We start from the raw sequence: 18,456 nt of genomic DNA, 5'->3' as shown, positions 1-18,456 counted from the left end.
AATTACCTGAAATAAACACTGAAAAATTTTCAGTGGCAAAAATTGACCAAAAAAAATTTGTGGGCAGCCGAGTAGGTGGAAGGCAGCCGGCAGCTGGAGCCATAGCCCTGTGCGCTGGGACAGGAACTGTCCAGCTGAAGTTTCCTCGGCCCAGAGCGATGCAGCAGGAGGAGGAGCTGCTGCTGGAGGCAGAGGAAGCCAAGCAGCGCCCGGGCAGCTGCAGCTGCACTAGGAGCAGCCCCACTGATAAACTGTGCGTGCTGGCTAGAGCTGGGCTGGGTTGGTGGGCACAGGCTGCCCCAAGCGGAGTGCTGTGGGGGCAGCCACAGACCGCACTGTCTGGGTGAGCTATGGTGCATGTGCCCCTTGCTCCCTCCCTTCACCTTGGCAGGTTCCTGGGATCTAGCAACCAGGCAGCTGCCCCCTGCCCCACATGTACATGCGCCCCCCCCATCCCCCCTATACAGGGCAGGGCCTGCCCTATCCCCCACTCTGTGATCCCAGACTCGCCTGCCTGTCTCACTTCGGAACAATGCTCCCTGCCAGCCCACAACCCGTTGTTTTAGGGCCTTTGCACATGAAGAAAACTGTCTTAGGTTTGGATTTTTTTCATCTGCTAAAATATGAAATGCCCAAAAAATTGAAAACAAACAAGCAATTCTTGAGGGTAAGCTGGAGCAAACATTTCTCAAACTTTTCAACCATTCAAACAATTAAAAAGGAATTCATTTCAGATTTTGAAGGGCTTCTCAAAGAAGAATTTTCAAAGGACTTGTAAGTGGGAGTTTTTCCTACAGACAGGCCATTTGGGTCATGCAAACAGGAAGGGACTGAAACCTTTCTGTACCAGTCACCCTGTGACTATTACTCACATACATCTCATTACCCTCCAAGATATATGGTACTTCTCCCATTGCCAGGAAGGGATGTCCTGAAAGGATCACTACTGAGTGGGGCAGAATCATCTTGCTCAACACATTGGGGATCAAACCACAGCTCTTAGTAATGAAAAGCATGAGCTGCCACAGGTTGAACTAAATAGACCACACCACCCAACAGATGCTCTAAACACAGGGTTTGACACCCTTCCCGAACTGTGGGTTGCTTTAAGAGAGCTAATGCCAAAGGTGGCCGCTGCTTCCAAACAAGCCACAGCCACAGCTGCTTTGTCATTCCCTCCCCTCCGCAGTGCACCTGCTGTTTCTCCCCATCATTCTGGCAAAGCATGCCAGATGCAACCCACAGCCCACAGATTAACAACTCCTAACAACTCCTGCTTTAACAGACTCACATATTCAGCAAATCACCAAAGACTGGGCGTGTAACACACCATCAACAGTGAGTTAAATAAACATATGTGGGTTTGAATTGTTAGAGAGCAACGAGGCTCAGGACAGGCTAACGCCACGAGCTGCACCCTTCTCTAGCGCTGCTTGAGACAGCAAGCACCGAGCACTGACTGTTCGTCCCAGCCTCACCACACACCGTAAGCTTCTTTATCATGAAGTTGGTGCTGGCCAGGTCCTTCAGCTGATCATCAGCCTGCAGCTGCTGCTCCATCTCATTCTTCCACATCTCTAGGTCAGCATAACTCTGTGCATACAGGTCTGAGCGGTTGGCTTCAAAGAGGTGCTGGGCCTTCTCTGCTGCGGTCGACTGCATCTTGTCCCATAGCTGGTGCAGCTCCATCTGCCGTTGGGATACAATGGTGCCGTATTGGGGCCCCTGCTCGGCCAGCTGCTGTCCCTCCTACTGAATGGGGCAGAGAGGAGGGAGTGAATATTCTCTCGCAAAAACCTGACAATCTTCAAAAGTTTTTGTCCATACCAAAAGTAAAGCATGAAATTCCAGAAAGAAACCACTTTATTTTGGGTCAATAAAAACATGTTACTTTAAGAAATTCAAAAGGGCCGTTTTTAAAATTTCAGCCATTTTTTAAATAGCTTGTTATAAAATACACTTTTAAATTAAGCGTAATGTCAGAATGAAAAAAAAATGGTAAGCCTTCTTTTCCAAAAAATGGGACTTTCCAATATTTCATTTTTAGCAGGAAAAAGAAATTGAAAGTCTCATCTATATACTTTTACCAAAAATAGCAGAAGTTGTCAAAGTGGTTTGTTGCAGTGGAAACCTTCTTGATGAAGGTTTTCGGGCCAGTCCCAAGTATCAGAAGCAGAACACTCCCTCTCAGCAGTGCCTGCAGTGAAAAATTCCCATCCCCCCCACCAAGGTCAGTGCTGGCACATAGCCTGGGACCAGGCAGGGGAGTATCTTTCTCACCCCCGCACCCCCCCAGATGGGTTGATAAGGGAGAGATTAAGACTGCAAGGAGCCAAAGATGTATCTACTTGCTGCTCACCTGACCTGCCTATTGCTACTTTGCCCCACCTCTTCAGACAGATCATTCAACTTCCCCTCCCCCTCCTTCCCCCTGGGACAGGGCTGGGGCACTTGTGAGGGCAGCGAAGGAGAGCTGCACCCCTAGGAAGGAGCGCTGCCCCAGGCCCCCATTCTGGAAGGCATCTTTATCCAGCAGAGCACTTCAGCATGTGCTGAAAGCTAAGCATTTGCTCCAAGCTCCAATGATGTGGACAGGTGCCTTCTCGGGGCACCTGTATGGCTCACACAACCCTTCCAGCATGCTTCTGAATCCCAGCTACCAGAAACAAGAGCTACTACATCCAGGCATGGGAGAAGGCTCCCAAAGGGCAGCAAAAGGCTGCCTACTATATCAACCTTCTCCAGCCAGCCATGGTGAGATGCCAGTTCTGCCATGAAGGCCTGATGCTTCAGCCACTTGGTGTGCAGCTTCCGTGCTTCATCATAGCACTTGTCCTGGGCTCTCAGCAGCTTCTCATCGATCCAGATGGTTAGCTGCAAAGAGAGGGAGCAAATGGATGCGACACTTCCCAATGGCACCCCTCCCAACATGAACCGAGGGCTGCTTCAAGAGCACCATCGGATTCAGGTACGCAAAGCTCACGGAGATTCAGCCTCCTCTGAAATCCCAGCTGGGATTCTGCATCTGTTCACCCTGGGACAATGAGCAGTCAGACCAGGTCCTACAAGTGTAACAGGGTGCTGGGTGGGGAATGGATATGTGGAAGGAAAAAACCCATGTCCTCCCTGGGTAATTGGCTTGCCTGCTCAGTAACTGACTGAGAAGGACGGTGGGGTTTTGGTGGATCACAGACTTGACAAGTCAGCAATGTGACAGTTGCAAAAACTGGAAACAGGGTTTTTGGCTGTATCAACAGGAGTATTAGCTGTGAGACACAGGAGGTGATAGTGCCACTCTACTCAGCTCTGGTTAAGCCTCATCTACAATACTGTGCACAGGTCTGGCCTTCACATTTGAAGAAGGATGTGGGAGAGTTGGAGAGGGTCCAAAGATGGGAACAAACCCCACCCCCCAACATATGGAGGTTGGAAGACAAGCTGCAAAGGAAGGCTTGAGAGAGTTAGCAGCTTAGAAATAATTTGAAAGGCTACCAGAAAGAAGCTGGAGAACAGCATTTATTTTTTGCCCCAAAGGGCAAGACACAAAGCAATGACTTTAAATCACAGCAGTCTATTTCGAATAGCTATCAGGGAAAACATCTTTACTGTGAGGTACAGTGAGGCAGTGGAACAGACTGACCAGGGAAGCTGTAGAATCACCTTCCTTGGAGGATTTCAAGAGACGGCTGGATAAGTAGTGGTCAGGGATGATTTAAAAGTATCATTTCTGCATTCAAGCAAGATTTTGGAAGAGATGATCCTTGAGATCTCTTCCAATTCACGCCATCAGAAAAGGAGAAGGTGTGCGAGGTGACGGCAGGGACCCAGGAGGGGAGGGACTCTAGCAAGACTGGCAGAGGTCCCCAAATTCAAAGGCTGTCTGAACAGCTGGAAGGAAATCTGTGATAGTGGAATAGGGTAATTTTGCAATGAAAGTGCTCATCAGTTTCTCGTCTTTGCAGGACTGGCCACAGAAGGGCTTTCATGGGGCAGCAGAGCCTGTAACAGGAACTGCCCCCTTTCAAAGCAGAGGAGTCAGAGAGTGAGCTGCAGCAGAAGGCCAGTCTGGAAGACGGTGTTGGCCCCTACCTCATGACAATTCTGTAAGAAGCTCTGCAAAGCAGGATTGTCCCGCAGCAAAACAGATGCTTCCTGAGATTTAGCCACATTCCTCCTGTACCTAGAAAACAGGGAGGAAATGTATGTTGAATCAATCACTGCCAGGGCTCATCTTGCACCCCTTCCTGTGCTCAGATCAGGTAGAAGAGTGCAGGAAAAGTGCTTGCTGTCTGTCAGTTCGGGTGCTCCGCACCCTGGTATCTGAGCGGCAGGAAGCAATCAGTGCTGAATTTACCTGTCCTGAATCAGCTGGCACTTCTCATCAATTTTGTCAGAGTAAATGTTCCCTTCAGCCATCAGAATCTTCCCACTCTCCACCAACCCTGTCAACTTCTCCTCCTTGCTTTCCATGCTGGTCAAGAAATCCTCATACTTCCGGAGAGCAGCTTCTGATCCTTCCAAGGTATTTGGGGGCTTGATGTGAGCCAGCGTGTACTCCTGGAATGCAGAAGGGATCATCACCAGGACTGCTATTTAGAAGGTGGCTGAGTCAGGATGACCACCACCTTGTCCTTCCCTGATTCTGCTCCCACCCAACCTGGGACCGCCTGTGCTCCATGAAAGTCCATGATAGTGCATAACACTATCCTGGGGGGCTCAGTCGAGGCACCAACAGCATACCCTGTGTTATAACATCATGGGAAGCTGGCAGCAGCCTGAGGCTGGCAAAAAGCGGTGCCCTCCCTGGTGTAGGATCACTGCATTACACCAAGGATGAACTCATTGTGCTGCTGAAGGGAGGCAAAGCTTGACTGGCACATGCAGCTGGTACTGACTCATTCCCTCCCCTCCCTGCTGAGAACCACAGCACTTGACTGCATTGCAGTGACGTTCCTCAGCTAGCCTCACACTAGCCAGCCTGGAAATGGATAGCACTGTACCCACAGCAATATTCAGCACAGTACACCCAGCAGCTGCCCTGTTAACAGTCCCCAAACTAGCCAACTTAAATCTCGCTTGGGCACATCAGGCACAAATTGCCATTGTAGCTGAGTAGACATATTCATTAGGATGCAGTTCTCTGGACAGTCAGCAGGATCCTGGTTTTCTCTGTTTAAAAAATCCCATATTTTCTGATTAAAACCTCCCAAATCCACATTTTTCCACTATTAAACTGAAACATCACCATATATATATATATATAGGTATCAATTTAACATAATGTTTAATTGATATGTTTACAAATTTAAGCAACTTAGAAGCCCACCAATTCCTTAATAATTATACTAAAGAAATTCTAAATATGTATATATTTCAGCATTTGATTTTGGGGTTTTTTATCATGAAAAATCAGAGCTCCCCCTGTTCCCCCAGCTGCTTTGTGGCGCAAGCAGCCCCAATATGCTGATGCTCTGCCCCGTCTATGTCGTTGCCCCTGCTCCCAAGCCACAGCCCCGCCCAGCCCTGCCAATGCCCCTCACTCCTGACCCGCAGCCCCCTGCCAATGCCCCTCACTCCTGACCCACAGTCCCCCCCCTCCACGGCACCACCCCAGCCCTGCTGGTGCTCCTCACTCCCAACCTGCAGCCCCCTGCCTCCCCTCTCCCCGCAAGCCCTACTGGAGGGGGCCACCAGCTGCCTCTGACCCACCCAGGCTGCAGCGTAGCAGCTGTGGCAGCTCCAACCATGTACGGATGGCAACAAAGTGAATCCGGCCCTGTTATGGGCTGGAGGAAGAGGGAAGACCTGTGACACCCCCCACACCCTGGGCTGGGGCTCCCACACTGCATCAGTCGGCCTGGCCACGGCACATCCCCTGCCCCGGCAGTGCCTCCTGGCTGTTTTGCCCCTGTGACCGCAGGCACGGGCCCTGGTGCTGCCAGCCCAGCCAGGCAGCTCCCCTGGCTTGCATCCAGAGATGCTTCTCAAGTAAATCCCGGGACATCATTCTCCCCTTGTACTCGGCCTTGGTGAGTCCACAATCCAAAAAGGATGTGGAGAAGCTTGAGAGTCCAGTGAAGAGCCACGTGTATGATGAGAGGTCAGGAAAACAGACCTTACGATGACAGGCTGAGAGCTATGGAAAAGCACAGGCTCAGGGGTGATCTGATGGCCACCTACAAGTTTCTCGGGGTGCCCACCAGTATCTGGGGGAACGTTTGTTCACCGGAGCGCCCCAAGGGATGATGAGGTTGGACGGTCAGAAACTACTACAAGACCGTTTCAGGCTGGACGTAAGGAAGAAGTTCTTTGCTGTCCGAGCCCCCAAGGTCTGGTATAGCCTGCCACCAGAGGTGGTTCAAGCACTTACACTGAACGCCTTCAAGAGACATTTGGATGTTTATCTTGCTGGGATCCTATGACCCCAGCTGACTTCCTGCCCTTTGGGCAGGGGGCTGGACTCGATGATCTTCCGAAGTCCCTTCCAGCCCTGTCTGTGAGATCTGTGAGAACCATCTCCAAAGGGCCCCTCTCCCCCTTTTCCCTGCTGGAGGAAGAGATACCTCCCCTCAACCCCCTGGCCTGCCACAGCTCCAACTGTAGGCCCAGCCCCAGCACCCAGACACTTTCTCCCAGCACTGGCAGACACCCACCCCCTGCACTTACCTCTATTACACACACATGCCCCCACATCCCCCAAGCAGTCTCCAAGCCCTGGCCTTCCAACCCCTACCCACTACAGACATACCTGCATCTAGTTATCGAGGCCACCCCCACTACTCTGCCGGACTGTAGGCCAGCCACATGTGTGTGTACATACACATGGTGCCCCCTGCCTCCTATCGCCCTCCCCCACAATCCCAAGCAGCTCCTCACAGGTTGGAAGGTTGCCAGACTGCAAGAGAAAACCTGTAGTTTCCCACAAGTTTCTCCTTTAAAAAGGACAATCCACACTTTTCCCCCTTAAAGGCAAAAACCTGCATTTTTCTCCTTCAAATGAAAAATCCATGTTTTTCAGCAGCAAACAGAGAACCCAAATCCCTGACAATCAAAACTGCCAGCATGGATTTGTCAAACATAACTCATGTCAAGCCAATCTAGTCTCCTTCTTTACAGACTAGCTGGCTTACTGGGTAAGAGGAAGTAGTAGAAGTGATATTGCCGGATTTAATAAGGCTTCTGCCATCATCCTATACTGATGGCTAAAAAATGATATTTAGAGGTTTGCTTTTGGGAATTGGCTTATAGATAAAGTAGATATTGCATTAGAACAATGGTCCAGGGGAATGGCAAGACTGAATTTATTTCTAAAAGTCTGTCTGTTTCCTTCAAGGCTCAGTGTGTCTGACACAGATGAGCAGCAAGCGGACACACAGGTCGGAAGATTGAAGACATGTACCACTCTGTTCCATAACATAAGATAAGGTGGCATTAGGTCACAGTGCCCAGCTGCAGAGCCCTCGGGATTTCCAGTTTTGGTAAGCAGGCCAGATTAGGAGGACACCAGAAATAACCAAGTTAAGATGTGTGCATATGATGGGTTTGTGAAACAGAGGAATATGCTGACACGACAGAATGTGGATGTGGCAGAAAGCCACCTTGGTTTCTCCCCAAAATCTCTGCCCTGTGACTATGAGATTAGATGGGCCAGCACAGAGGATTCACACCTCAGCCTGTCTCTTTAGGTAACCTGAGCTGGCTGCATTCCTGAGGGAGGGGGGAACCTGCTCCCTCTGCCTACCTGACTGGCATCAGCCACCTGGGTGAGGGGCTTCTATCTGGGGAGCTGGAATCTGCCTGGTAACAGGTGATGTATTTCAAATTTCTTGGCTGACAGACAACTGGGGCTGACCTCCACTGGACCAGGTGAATGAGGTCACAGGGGCTATATAGGTTAGCGGGGGGAAGGAGGCTCTCTCTTCGGCCATGAGGTGAAGCAGCAGCAAAGCAGAGGAGACAGAGAAGCCTTACCATCTGGACCTAGCTCTCCCTCTCACCCCAAGACTCCAGAGGGGAAACTCAACCCGCCTCTGGATGATGCTTGTGAGTAAGCTACACAATCTGATTTGATATTTAGCGGGCAGTAACACAGATGCGTGATCAAAAGGCTACCTCAGCCACACTGTTTGCTCTTTAGGATTTCTAAGATATTGCTCAATCCTGTGCCCTAGTTTACCCTACCCCTTGTAATCAATAAAGTTCTCCTTCTTGACTGGCATGGGAGACTTATTGAGGGGTGGATCTAAATTATGCCCAAGAGACCCCTTAGGTCTGCGGACTAAGGGAGACTTTACTTTTTGCCCCCTTGACTTGGGGAAGTGCCCCAAGTGCCTGTACTGGGTCGAGTACCCGTCGGACTATTAGGCCTGTGTTTCCCCGGGGACACAGGGCCGAGACAGTCCCTTCTCGGGGTGGTGGCAGCCACGTTACCCCCAGACTAGCGAGTGTGCTCCAGGTGAGGGGTCGGCCAAGCATAAGGCGCCCCTAGGGAGGCATTCGGAGCCTGGAAGGTGGTCGGGCACAGGGAGGTGGGCGGCTCAACACAGGAGCACCCCCTACTGGGGACCACAGGGAAACCAATCAATGATGCCCAGAGATGAAGAATCAGAGGGGAGGAAAAAAAAATAAAAGAAGGGATTTCACAGCAGCAAAGGGTCCCTGAGAGGGGAACCCAAGGCCACCATGGACAAAGGGCACACCACCAACCCATCTTACCCACCACACAGTAGGGGGGCAGCCTTGGCCCACGACCTCCAGGCTGCTGACATTTGACATTCATGAAAGAACCTCAGGGTGGAGCTCACATACTGGTCAGACACCTTGACTCTGTGACAGCTCTAGGACTGCTAGATGTAGAATTGTTTGCATTATTCTTATGTGCCACACTGTGTATCAATAAGATTTGCCACTTATTGAATGGAGAGGTTGTGGTCAGTCTGAGGGTTTTGGGTCTGCCTGGAACAAAGTATCTGGGTCATAAATCCAGTGCCAACATACATGATGCTGTTATGAAAATGTGTGACAGATTTTGCTTAAAGAGGGACAGGACTGACTGATAAAACATTCATATTATAGCTATCAATGGTTCATGGGCAGACGGGGGCGCAATTTAGTGGGGTCCTATGGATATGTAGCCAGGGCCTGGTTCTCTTCAATATTTTAGGGACTGTTTTGGAGGATGGAAAAGAGAACACAATTCTAAACTCTGTGCATGGCACCAGGATGGAAGGGCTGGGAACATCCTAGAGATTAGGATCGGAATCCAAAATGATCTCCATACATTGTAAAAACTGTTCACAATCTACAAGATGAAACTCAATATAGATGGATGAGGGAGGAGGACATCAAGGCAAGATACAAGCTGGGGACCAGCTGGCTAGGCACTGATACAGCAGGAAAGAATTGGTGAGAATGGGCCAAAAGCTGAGTGTGAACATGGGGACAGACAAAATGTCTATGTTGGTCTGACAGGGTACAGACTATGCAGAACCCTAAACCTGGATGATGTCACCTAGTCCAGTAAAGAATTACCTCTGAAAGCATCCACCATTGTAAAGTTAAATTGGTTTAGGTTTTGTCTGCTTCTTTCCACTATTGCACAGCCTAGTGTATGCACTACCACAGAAGCTCTTGTGCAACATCTGTCCACTTCTAATCCTAAAATAATTTCAACAGCAGTGCAAAACTGGCATAAATTACACTGGGAACATGCCAGTTTGTCTCTACACCGAGTTAATGTTTGGATGCTGCATCACAAAAGGCAACTTCTTCTCGACATATTAACAGAAGAGCCACATAAAAGATAAAAAAAGCAATTTCTCATGCTACTTAGCATTAGTGAGGCCACACTGGAAGCACACCTGTTTAGAGTGCCAGGTTTTAAGGACGATAAACAAAGCAACAAGAATGATAAGGGTTTATAAAAAATGGCCTAAAGAAAGGTTGAAGAAACTGGGATTGTCTAGTTTAGAAAAAGAGAAACATTCTCCAAATAGAAAGGGTTGTTTCCCACATTCCTGTGGGGCTGGACAAGAACATATCAGTTTAATTCTCAGTAAAGAAGTTGTAGGATGGAGGCCAGTAAGTGAAGCACTGCAGTAGGCTGGCCGGGGAGGCTGTGGAACCCCTGTCCTGGGACGTCATTAACAGGCAGCAGGAGGGAAAGACACCCGTCAGGGCTGGGTCAGGCATGCATGCACTAGCCTCAGAGCAGGGGCAGAGGAGAGATCCTCTTGAGGGCCTTCCACCCAATGTTCCTGGGGGTCTTAAATATAGATTGTGAGGTGCTCAGATTCCTCTGTGGTGGGATGGTCAGATGAGAACTTAAAATAGGCAGATGGGATGCTGCACCCCTCCTAACCTGCTGCAGCATCCTCCTGGGCCAATGCAACAGCAGAGAGCCCTGGACTGCAAAGTCAGAAGGGACCAATATTATCCGATCACCAGGGATCTGGGTTTTCTGTTTGCCGTGGAAAGACATGCATGTTCTGGGGCTGCGGCACGGCAGAGTGGCGGAGGGGAGGCATCTGCTCCTTCAGTGAGGGAAAGGGGCAAAGGAATCCTGTGGGGACAGTGGGAAGCTGTGTGGCTGAATTGGGAGCACCAGGGCCAGTGCCTGTGGTGGCAGGGGCAAGGCAACCAAGAGATGTTGCCAGGGCGGGGGCAGTGCTGTGGCCAGGCCAACTGGTGCAGCGTGGGAGCCCCAGCCAAGGGCAAAAGGTGCCACAGGCCTCCCCTTTTCTTCCTCCCAGCACACGCCAGGGCCGGACTCGCTCTGCCGCCATCTGCACATGTTGGAGCTGCTGCAGCCACTATTCTCCAGCCTGGGTGGGACAGGGGCAGGTGGGGGTTCCCTCCAGCAGGGCTGGGGAGGGGGCAGGGGGCTGTGGATCAAAAGTGTGGGGCACTGGTTGGGCCAAGGGACTGTGGGTTGGAAGTGAGGGCCACCAGAATGGCCTGGCATGGGTGGGGGACTGTAAGTTGGGAGTAAGGGGCCCTGGCAGGGCCAGGAGGCTGTGAGTCAGGAAGAAAGTCATTGGCTGGCTTGTGGCTTGGAAGTGATGGGCAACAGGATGGGCAGGGGCAGAACACTGGCGTATCAGGGCTACTCAGTGCCACAAGGCAGCAGCAGGAGGCACAGCCACAGCAGGACCTGTATCCTTGTGAGTTAAGGTGGCAGGGAGAGCTCTGATTTTCCGTAATAAAAATCAAACACCAAATTATAGAAATATTAAGAATTTATTGTATTATAATGACTGAGGCACTGGTGCACTTCTAAATTGCTTTCAATTTGTAAATATATCAATTAAACATTGTGTTGAATTGATACCTATATATATATATAGTGGTGTTTCATTTTAATTGTGGAAAAACATGAATTTGGGGGGGAGGGGTTAATTAGAGAATTGGGGATTTTTATCAGAGAATTTGCCATTTTTAAACAGAGAAAACCTGGACTCCCTTTTATCACCTTATCTTTTCGGTGTCTATAGTCTGACTGTTTAATAACTTTCTCCAGTATCTTTCCAGGTATCAAAATGAGTTTGGCTGGTCTAGAGCAGGGGTTCCCAAACTTTTTAGACTGTGCTTCTTCCTTTTTCCCATTTTGTGAAAGATATTACATTTGCCCTTCTCCAGCACTCTGGGAGTTTGCGTGTTCTCTAGGAGTTCTTAAAGAGGCTAATGGTTCAGAGATGGCTTTGAATAGGTCCTTATGTAATCCAGGGTAGATCTCATCACGCATGCTGACTTGAATGCATCTACCCCTAACCCATTCTTTCCTTTGCTCCTGTGTTCCTATACTTGCATTAAAATTAATTATGTCAAGCATCCAGTCAAAGGTGCTTCTGTCTTCACCTCTCTTGTGAAGACAAAAGTAAACAAGGCATTGAATACTTTGGCCTTCTCTGAATCTCTTTTGGTTCCCTTTCCTTCCCTGTTAAACAATGGGCCTGCTTTCTTTGATCTTCATTCTTTACGTATTTGTTGTCCTTTATGACCTTTGCTAGGAATGATTTTAGATCTGTGTCGGTTTTAAGTTTAATATCATCTTCTCCTTGGGCAGAAGACCTTGTTTCCACTTTTGTACAATTCCTCTTGGGTTTTCAGGTCACTAAAGCTCCTAATACAGCCACACTGGTCTCTCACTGCACTTTCCACTTTTTCTCCCTGTTGGACTACTTGGCTATTGGACTTCTAACACGGTCTCTCCTAGTAACTACTGCCTGCTCTCCTGTGTCCCTCAGATGATCTATCCAAGAACAGTGAACTCTATCGTTTCGTAAACACTTTAATCCCAGCTGCCCTCCCCCTGAAACCCTCCATTCTTTCCTTCCTGTTAGCTGGAACCAAACTGAAAACAGCCTCTTCCTAAGTAATCTCCTCCATCTTGTGCAACAAAGTGCATTTATCTTCACATGTGCTTGCAATCCCATTTTTACAGATGAGACTCCAAGGCACAGGGAGATGAAGTAACTTGTTCAAGGTCACCTTGTACTTCAGCCCATTTCTCTTTTCCTTAAGTTTCTGCCAAGTCAACTTCAAGTTATCCAGTGCAGTAACAGTCACTCAGTGACATTCTGTGGCCTGAGTTACACCGGAGGCCAGGTAGTATGGTTGATGACATTGTCTCATCTGGCTTCAAACTCTAGGACTCTGTCATATGCAGAATACAATGTCAGGGCCCTTTTGAATTTGGGTCTCTGGGCCACTTCCCTAAACGAGCAGTTAGCTCCCCCTTGGGAGTAGCTTTGAGGCCCTGGATGCTGGCTGGCATGGATTGACATGGGCAGTTCTTGGCTGGTGGCAAGCATTTCTTCCCAGGGGCTCAGGGAAGGGGGACCTTTGTCCTTCATAGGTCCAGCCAACGTGACACAGGGGAAGGGTTACAAACATGGCCTCAGTTTGAAGCCTGTAACATGGCCCAGAACGGCAGGGAGATCTCAGGAGACCTCAGCTCTACCCTTGCTCTGCTTGAGAGGACAGATCCCATCTCCTCCATTTCCCTTCTCCACCCTGTTCTTTTAGGCTAGGAGTTCTGTGGGACAGAGCTATGCCCCAGCACACTGGGGAGTGTACTTTACCACTACCGGAACCACAGAGAAACCCGAGAAGAAGGCTGCCGCAGCCATACCTGATTACCAACAATAACTTCTGCTTGTTTTGCATCCTTGAGGAAATTCTGAAAGCCCTGGCACTGTGAGAGGAACTTCCTTCTGCTGTCCCACATCCTGCATAGGACACTCCAGCCTGTGTCCATGCCCTCAAGCCGCTGCTGCAGCTGCTGGTACTCCAGATCTGTCTGCCCCTGTGTGACCCTGTCCCCCATCTCTTTGACATTGTGGTAGTCATCCTTGTGCTGGTCAATCTCCTCTTTGATGGCCATGTGCTTCTGGAGCAGCTGCTCTGCCTCCTCAAGGGAGTTGGGCACCTCCTCAGAGGCTACAGCTTTCTGTCCCTTGAACAGCCATGCCTGAAAGTCATCTAGGTCCTGCAGAAACTTCTGCAACTTGCTGGCCTCTCCAAGTGAGGCCTCCTGGCTCTGCAATGTCTCCTGTAGGTCCTGCCAGACAGCTAAGAGGGCTGTCTGTCTCTCATAGATGTCTGTGGCCAGATCGGGGTGCTCCTCTGCCAAGCAGCGGGCCTCCTGCTCCAGCGTTTCCAGACGGCTCTGGATGGCAGCCAAGTCCCGCTCAATACCATATAGCTTCCTCTGGATGGCAAGCATGCCTGCCAGGTCCTTGTTCATGTCCCGGGTGGACTCAATCACCTTTGTCTTCCCCAGTATCCACTTCCAGGTCTCTTCACAGTCCAGGCAATAGTTATTCAGCCTTAGTGCTGAGTCCACAGCCTTCTGCCTCTGCACTACCATCTCCTGGAAGACACGCCACCTACAGGAAACACAAGCTTCTGTTTAGCAATCCAAGCCCCAGAAAAGCTGCTGGTTCCAGAGAAGACCTTGCTCTGCTCCAAGGATCAGGGAGAAAGTCCCTCTACCAAGAAGATGTGTGAAAGCTCAACCCTCCAAGGTTTCCCCCTTAAGACAGGCTTTCTGTTGCTTTGGGGCTGGCTCCAAAGAAGGCAAGGGAACCTCTGCTCAGGCCACTTGCATCCATGGGGCTGCCATATAGTGCTGGCTGCAAAACTAGGAGCTGCTGTTGCACCCTGGCAGAGAAAGCAGGCCAGGGTGCTGGCTGCATCATTCTGGATCAAAGAAATCATGTTGTTTCAAGTACCCAGCTAAATGCAGGGAGGACTCAGGCCTTAGTCCCACTGCCTTCCAATGAGATTTAAGCTCCTAAAGGCCTAAGCTACTTAAGGAAACGGTTAAGTTCCTGCTTCACTGTGATGCATCTGGGAATATTTGTCATTGCTCCTTCTCCTATGGCACAGCTGGTATTGAGAGTCTAATTCCACAGGAAAAGCCATGGAGATGTCAGCAATGAGGCGTGCCTCTCCCCCCACATTTGGGACTATGAGATCAACATCAGTTCTAGCATGAAAGTAGCTGTAGATCCAGCCTGGAGGGACAGACACTTTCTAAAACTCTGTCACAGTACTGAAGTGCTCCAGATAGGCAGGCTTGAGCCACAAGTAACGTGACCTTCAAGAAGAACCACGCCTTACACCAGCAGCTGCAGAGAAAGGGTGTACCTTGTATTGAGGTGGTCCTGGCACTGCCTGATACGGGCACTGTGTGGGTGCCCACTCTCAATCAGGTTGCTGGCTGCCTGGTTGACCCCAACAATCTGGGAGGCAAGCGCACTCATCTCCTGCTCCAGGATGACAAACCTGCAAGAGCACAGACACAAAGGCTTATAGGGCAAGGTGGGGGTTGTCTAAAAACCCTACAGCAGTGCTGAAAAACACATCCTCCCACAGCCATGTTAGTACAAGGGCTCATGGCCTCTCCTAGTGCCAGCATTCACCTCCATGCAAGTTGCCATGGGCACTGCACTGGCACTAGTCTTCTCTGTAGAATTTACTCAGCACCCTGGTACAAGTACCCAGGTTAGCCTTCTTCAGGTGCCAGACTCAAATTACTGTGCCCTCACTGATGTAACACACTCAGGCTGTGTTGCTAGGAACACTGGTGGCATGCATGTCCTACCCTTTTCTGTTCTGCACCAAGCTGAATTGCTTTAGTTTGTTCCCAGGGAATTGTGGGAGAGCTTGTCTGTCCTTGTGGGCACATGGGGTAAGGGAAGCATGAAATGTGCCGAAGCGCTCAAGAATTTAGCCTTTGTCCTCCTGGAGGAATGGGTGCACTATCAGACCAAATGAAAGCAGCGCCCAGGCTCCCCAACACCTCTAGGCAGGCCTGTTTTAACATACCAGGCTGCTCAGGGGAAGAATTTGAGTGAGGTGGGAGAGTGGGCAGGGACAGGACCCAGCTAAAAGCTTGACTTAACCCTTCAGTGAAGACAGACCTTAAACAACTGAGTAGCATTGTTAACCACAAACAATGGTATACCATATTTACAGGCACCAAGATGGGAGGGCTAGAAGTGTACCTAGAACTATCGCACACAGAGCAGGACTCCTTGGCCACTGTTGCAAGGAGAGACAGAGGAAAGATCTGGATTGAGGTAGTAGAAGCCAGGCGTCTACTCTGTAACTTTGGGAGGTTGGTCAGCATGCCTCAACTGAACCTGGCTCTGCTACAGCCTGGGAAAGACCGAGTTGCTAAAAACTGAAGGGGGGAAAACCTGTGCCCCCCAACCTCTTGGTAGCCTAAGTCTCCAGCTAGTGTCAGTGGGGAGAGTTTGGGTTTTGGGATGGGGTAAAAGCGGCTATCCCTGAAGAGGAAGGGGAAGCCACCTGTGCTGCACTACGTCGAGGTCTTCCATTGTATCTGGGATTTCCATCTTCTCCAGCCACTTCTCCTTCTCACTCATCCAGAGATCACAGGCATCCGTCTTGCTGAATATCATGTACAGATCTAGTGCATCCTGCAGCTTTTGCCTCCGTACATCGGCCAGGGTCACCACCTCTGCATAGAGCACCTGGATGGCCTTTAGCCGGTCCTCAAACTCTGGGGCACTGCGCGGCTCAGCCTGGAAGCTCTGGGCTTGCTTGGTCAGATTATCCATGACCTTTTTGTTGTTCTTCACCTCATCCATGAGGTCCCGGTGCTTCTTCACTAAGGCCTGGGTGGAATACTCATCATGCCCCACCTCGTCACTAGACACCAGGCGATAGGCATTCTCCAACCAAGCGTTCAGGTCATCCGCATCCACCTGGAACTGGAAGAAGCTCTCAGCATCCTGCAGGTTCTTTTGGCGGAAAGCTGCCAACTCCTGGAGCTGAGCCCACAGGGCCTTCACCTCCCTGATCCTTCCTCCAATTCTGGCAGTGTCAAAATGTTTCTGGGCCATCATGCTCTCTCCTTCCTGGACAGTTTGTTGCAAGCGAGCATCCAAGCCCTGCAACTCATCCTCAAAGGCCCTGTGCTTCCTCTGCAGGATGAGGGTGCTGATCAGGTCCTTTCCATAATCCAGGGAGGAATAAATCTGCTCTTTCTCCTTGATCCAGCTCTCTGCCTCATCCAGCTCCCAGAGGCATTTCCACAAGCGCTTGGACTGCTCCAAGCGAGTCTTCCTCTGGGCAGCCAGTGCCACCAGTTCTCGATGACAGAGCTCCAGGTGATTGACACGATCCTGGATGATCTTGGGTTCACAAGGCTGATACCCTGCACAGGAAGCAGAAGTAGCTTTACAGTATGAAACTCGTCAAGAACTCAGAGACAGAAAAAGAAGGCTTCTCATCTAGGCCTTAGTACCTATGCTGCCAACCAGGTGGCTTAACAAGGGGGCAGTGCAAAATAGAGACATCCAAATATATGCCTGCTGTTGCCCATTAATGTTGACCCCTCCACTTACAGATGGGGATATCAGGAGCTACGGACAGGTGTTACATTTGTGCTGGGAGAAATACCTCTGTTTCAGCACAAAAACCTAGCATACAAGAATCTAAGGATTTTTTCATGGAAGAAAACTGGCTCTTCCATGAAAAGGTATGAAAACTTTCAACCAGGAATTCGCTCTCTAGAGAAGTTTTCTAGCACCACCTTGAATAGTTGTAACCTTCTCTCCTCCCCTCCCAAGGGGCAAGGAAGAAGGGAGGAGAGCACTGGTTCCCCAATAGCCCATCCAGTGGGAAGCTGCTCAAACTATTCAAGCAGTGTTGGAAATTCCCTACCCCACCCCACTGATCAGACCTGGGTCACCTCAGGGCTGTGCAAGGAGCAGAGAGCATGCCCCATAGCTCAAACTATTCTGAGTGTCCCTTGGATGGGTCAAGTCCCACTGGCTCTGCCTCCTGCCCCTTGAACAGATCAGGGGTGACTCCAGTTAGGGAGTTCCCTTATCACTACAAAAACCCTTGGAAGAGCTGGAGCAGTGGCAATATGAGGGGTGCAAAGGACAAGGAGGGGAGTTCCTGTTCCTTCCACTACCCTGTAGGGTAAAAATCTGTCCTTAGTAGTTGCTCATGGACATCTTACCCCCTTCCCCAGCATGTGAGAGGGCAAGCTCCTCTAGGGGTGGGGCATCCAAGGAGTAGCCCCCTGACTGGAGAGCTCAACCCTGATGCATCTCTGTAGCTCTCCAGCCAGGGGACTGAATGCCTGTACGCCACCAACCCTGACCTATTTTTTAAGCACTACGAATTTGCTGGAAACTCTTAGTGCTGGATCTGAACATCTGTCCATAGGCATGTTCTATCCCATCTATTAGGCATCCAAGTGGACTTAGGTGCCTAAGTGCAACCCTATTCCATCCTCCTTGAGGCTCTCAAACATTGCTGCTGAAAGCAGGTGGGTCCTTCTGCTCACTGCTTTGCATCACGAGTCTCATGGCTGAGATGGACTGTGGAGAAAGCAGGCATGTTCATGATTTTACAGAAACTCAAGCAGGGTGGAATAGGATCATGCACAAAATCTCCAACAGAGCCAGGAACTGAATCCCCATCTGTTCAGTCCCAGGCTCTCTCTCCCCCCATAGAATAGTAAGCTCTTTCACTGAGCTGGTTTTAAGCTGCTTTCAGCTCTGGAATCTGCATCTCAGAGGCAAGACAGGGGTAGGTCAGAGAACAGCAACAGGATAAGCCTTGGGGAGGAGGGAAGTCCCTTGGAAGTGACCACAATGGGCACAAAGAAGTGGCTTAGTTGCATGGAAAGCTCATCCTGCCCCATGCAGGTAGCTGGCTCTAAGAGGAGAAATGGAAGTACTCATTTACACTTACCACTACTGTCAGCAAACTGGAGGGCAGCTGCACTGATGGTGTGCACCTTCTTTGCTTGGGTGGCTATGTTATCCTCTGTCTGCTTGTGCTTCTGCAGCAGGTCTTCCACTTCTGGCAAGTGCTTTCCAAACTCAGGGGACAAGAGATGCACCTATGGAACAATAGAGAAACTAGATGGAATCAGACATGCCTCAGCTACTGGCCTATCCTGAC

General features: G+C 50.1%; 1 protein-coding gene across 1 annotated transcript in view; it reads right to left on the bottom strand.

Annotated features, from left to right (window-relative positions):
• The window catches only part of LOC149851835 (spectrin beta chain, erythrocytic-like), a gene marked incomplete at its 5' end in the record, with an annotated part of 49,392 nt that overhangs the window by 18,415 nt on the left and 12,521 nt on the right, over window positions 1-18,456 (bottom strand). The window contains 8 exons of the mRNA XM_090030309.1: window positions 1,486-1,749; window positions 2,728-2,874; window positions 4,090-4,180; window positions 4,355-4,557; window positions 13,133-13,889; window positions 14,653-14,790; window positions 15,820-16,690; window positions 18,244-18,394. Coding sequence (XP_089886435.1) covers window positions 1,486-1,749; window positions 2,728-2,874; window positions 4,090-4,180; window positions 4,355-4,557; window positions 13,133-13,889; window positions 14,653-14,790; window positions 15,820-16,690; window positions 18,244-18,394 — 2,622 coding nt within the window. The remainder of the gene's footprint in view (window positions 1-1,485; window positions 1,750-2,727; window positions 2,875-4,089; window positions 4,181-4,354; window positions 4,558-13,132; window positions 13,890-14,652; window positions 14,791-15,819; window positions 16,691-18,243; window positions 18,395-18,456) is intronic.

This window comes from Crocodylus siamensis, unplaced genomic scaffold (genome assembly GCF_052110815.1).
Source record: "Crocodylus siamensis isolate JL-2025a unplaced genomic scaffold, ASM5211081v1 HiC_scaffold_145, whole genome shotgun sequence".
Taxonomy (NCBI): Eukaryota; Metazoa; Chordata; order Crocodylia; family Crocodylidae; genus Crocodylus; species Crocodylus siamensis.
The sequence above is the reverse complement of the archived record's forward strand: the minus strand, read 5'-3'. Positions and strand labels throughout refer to the sequence as shown.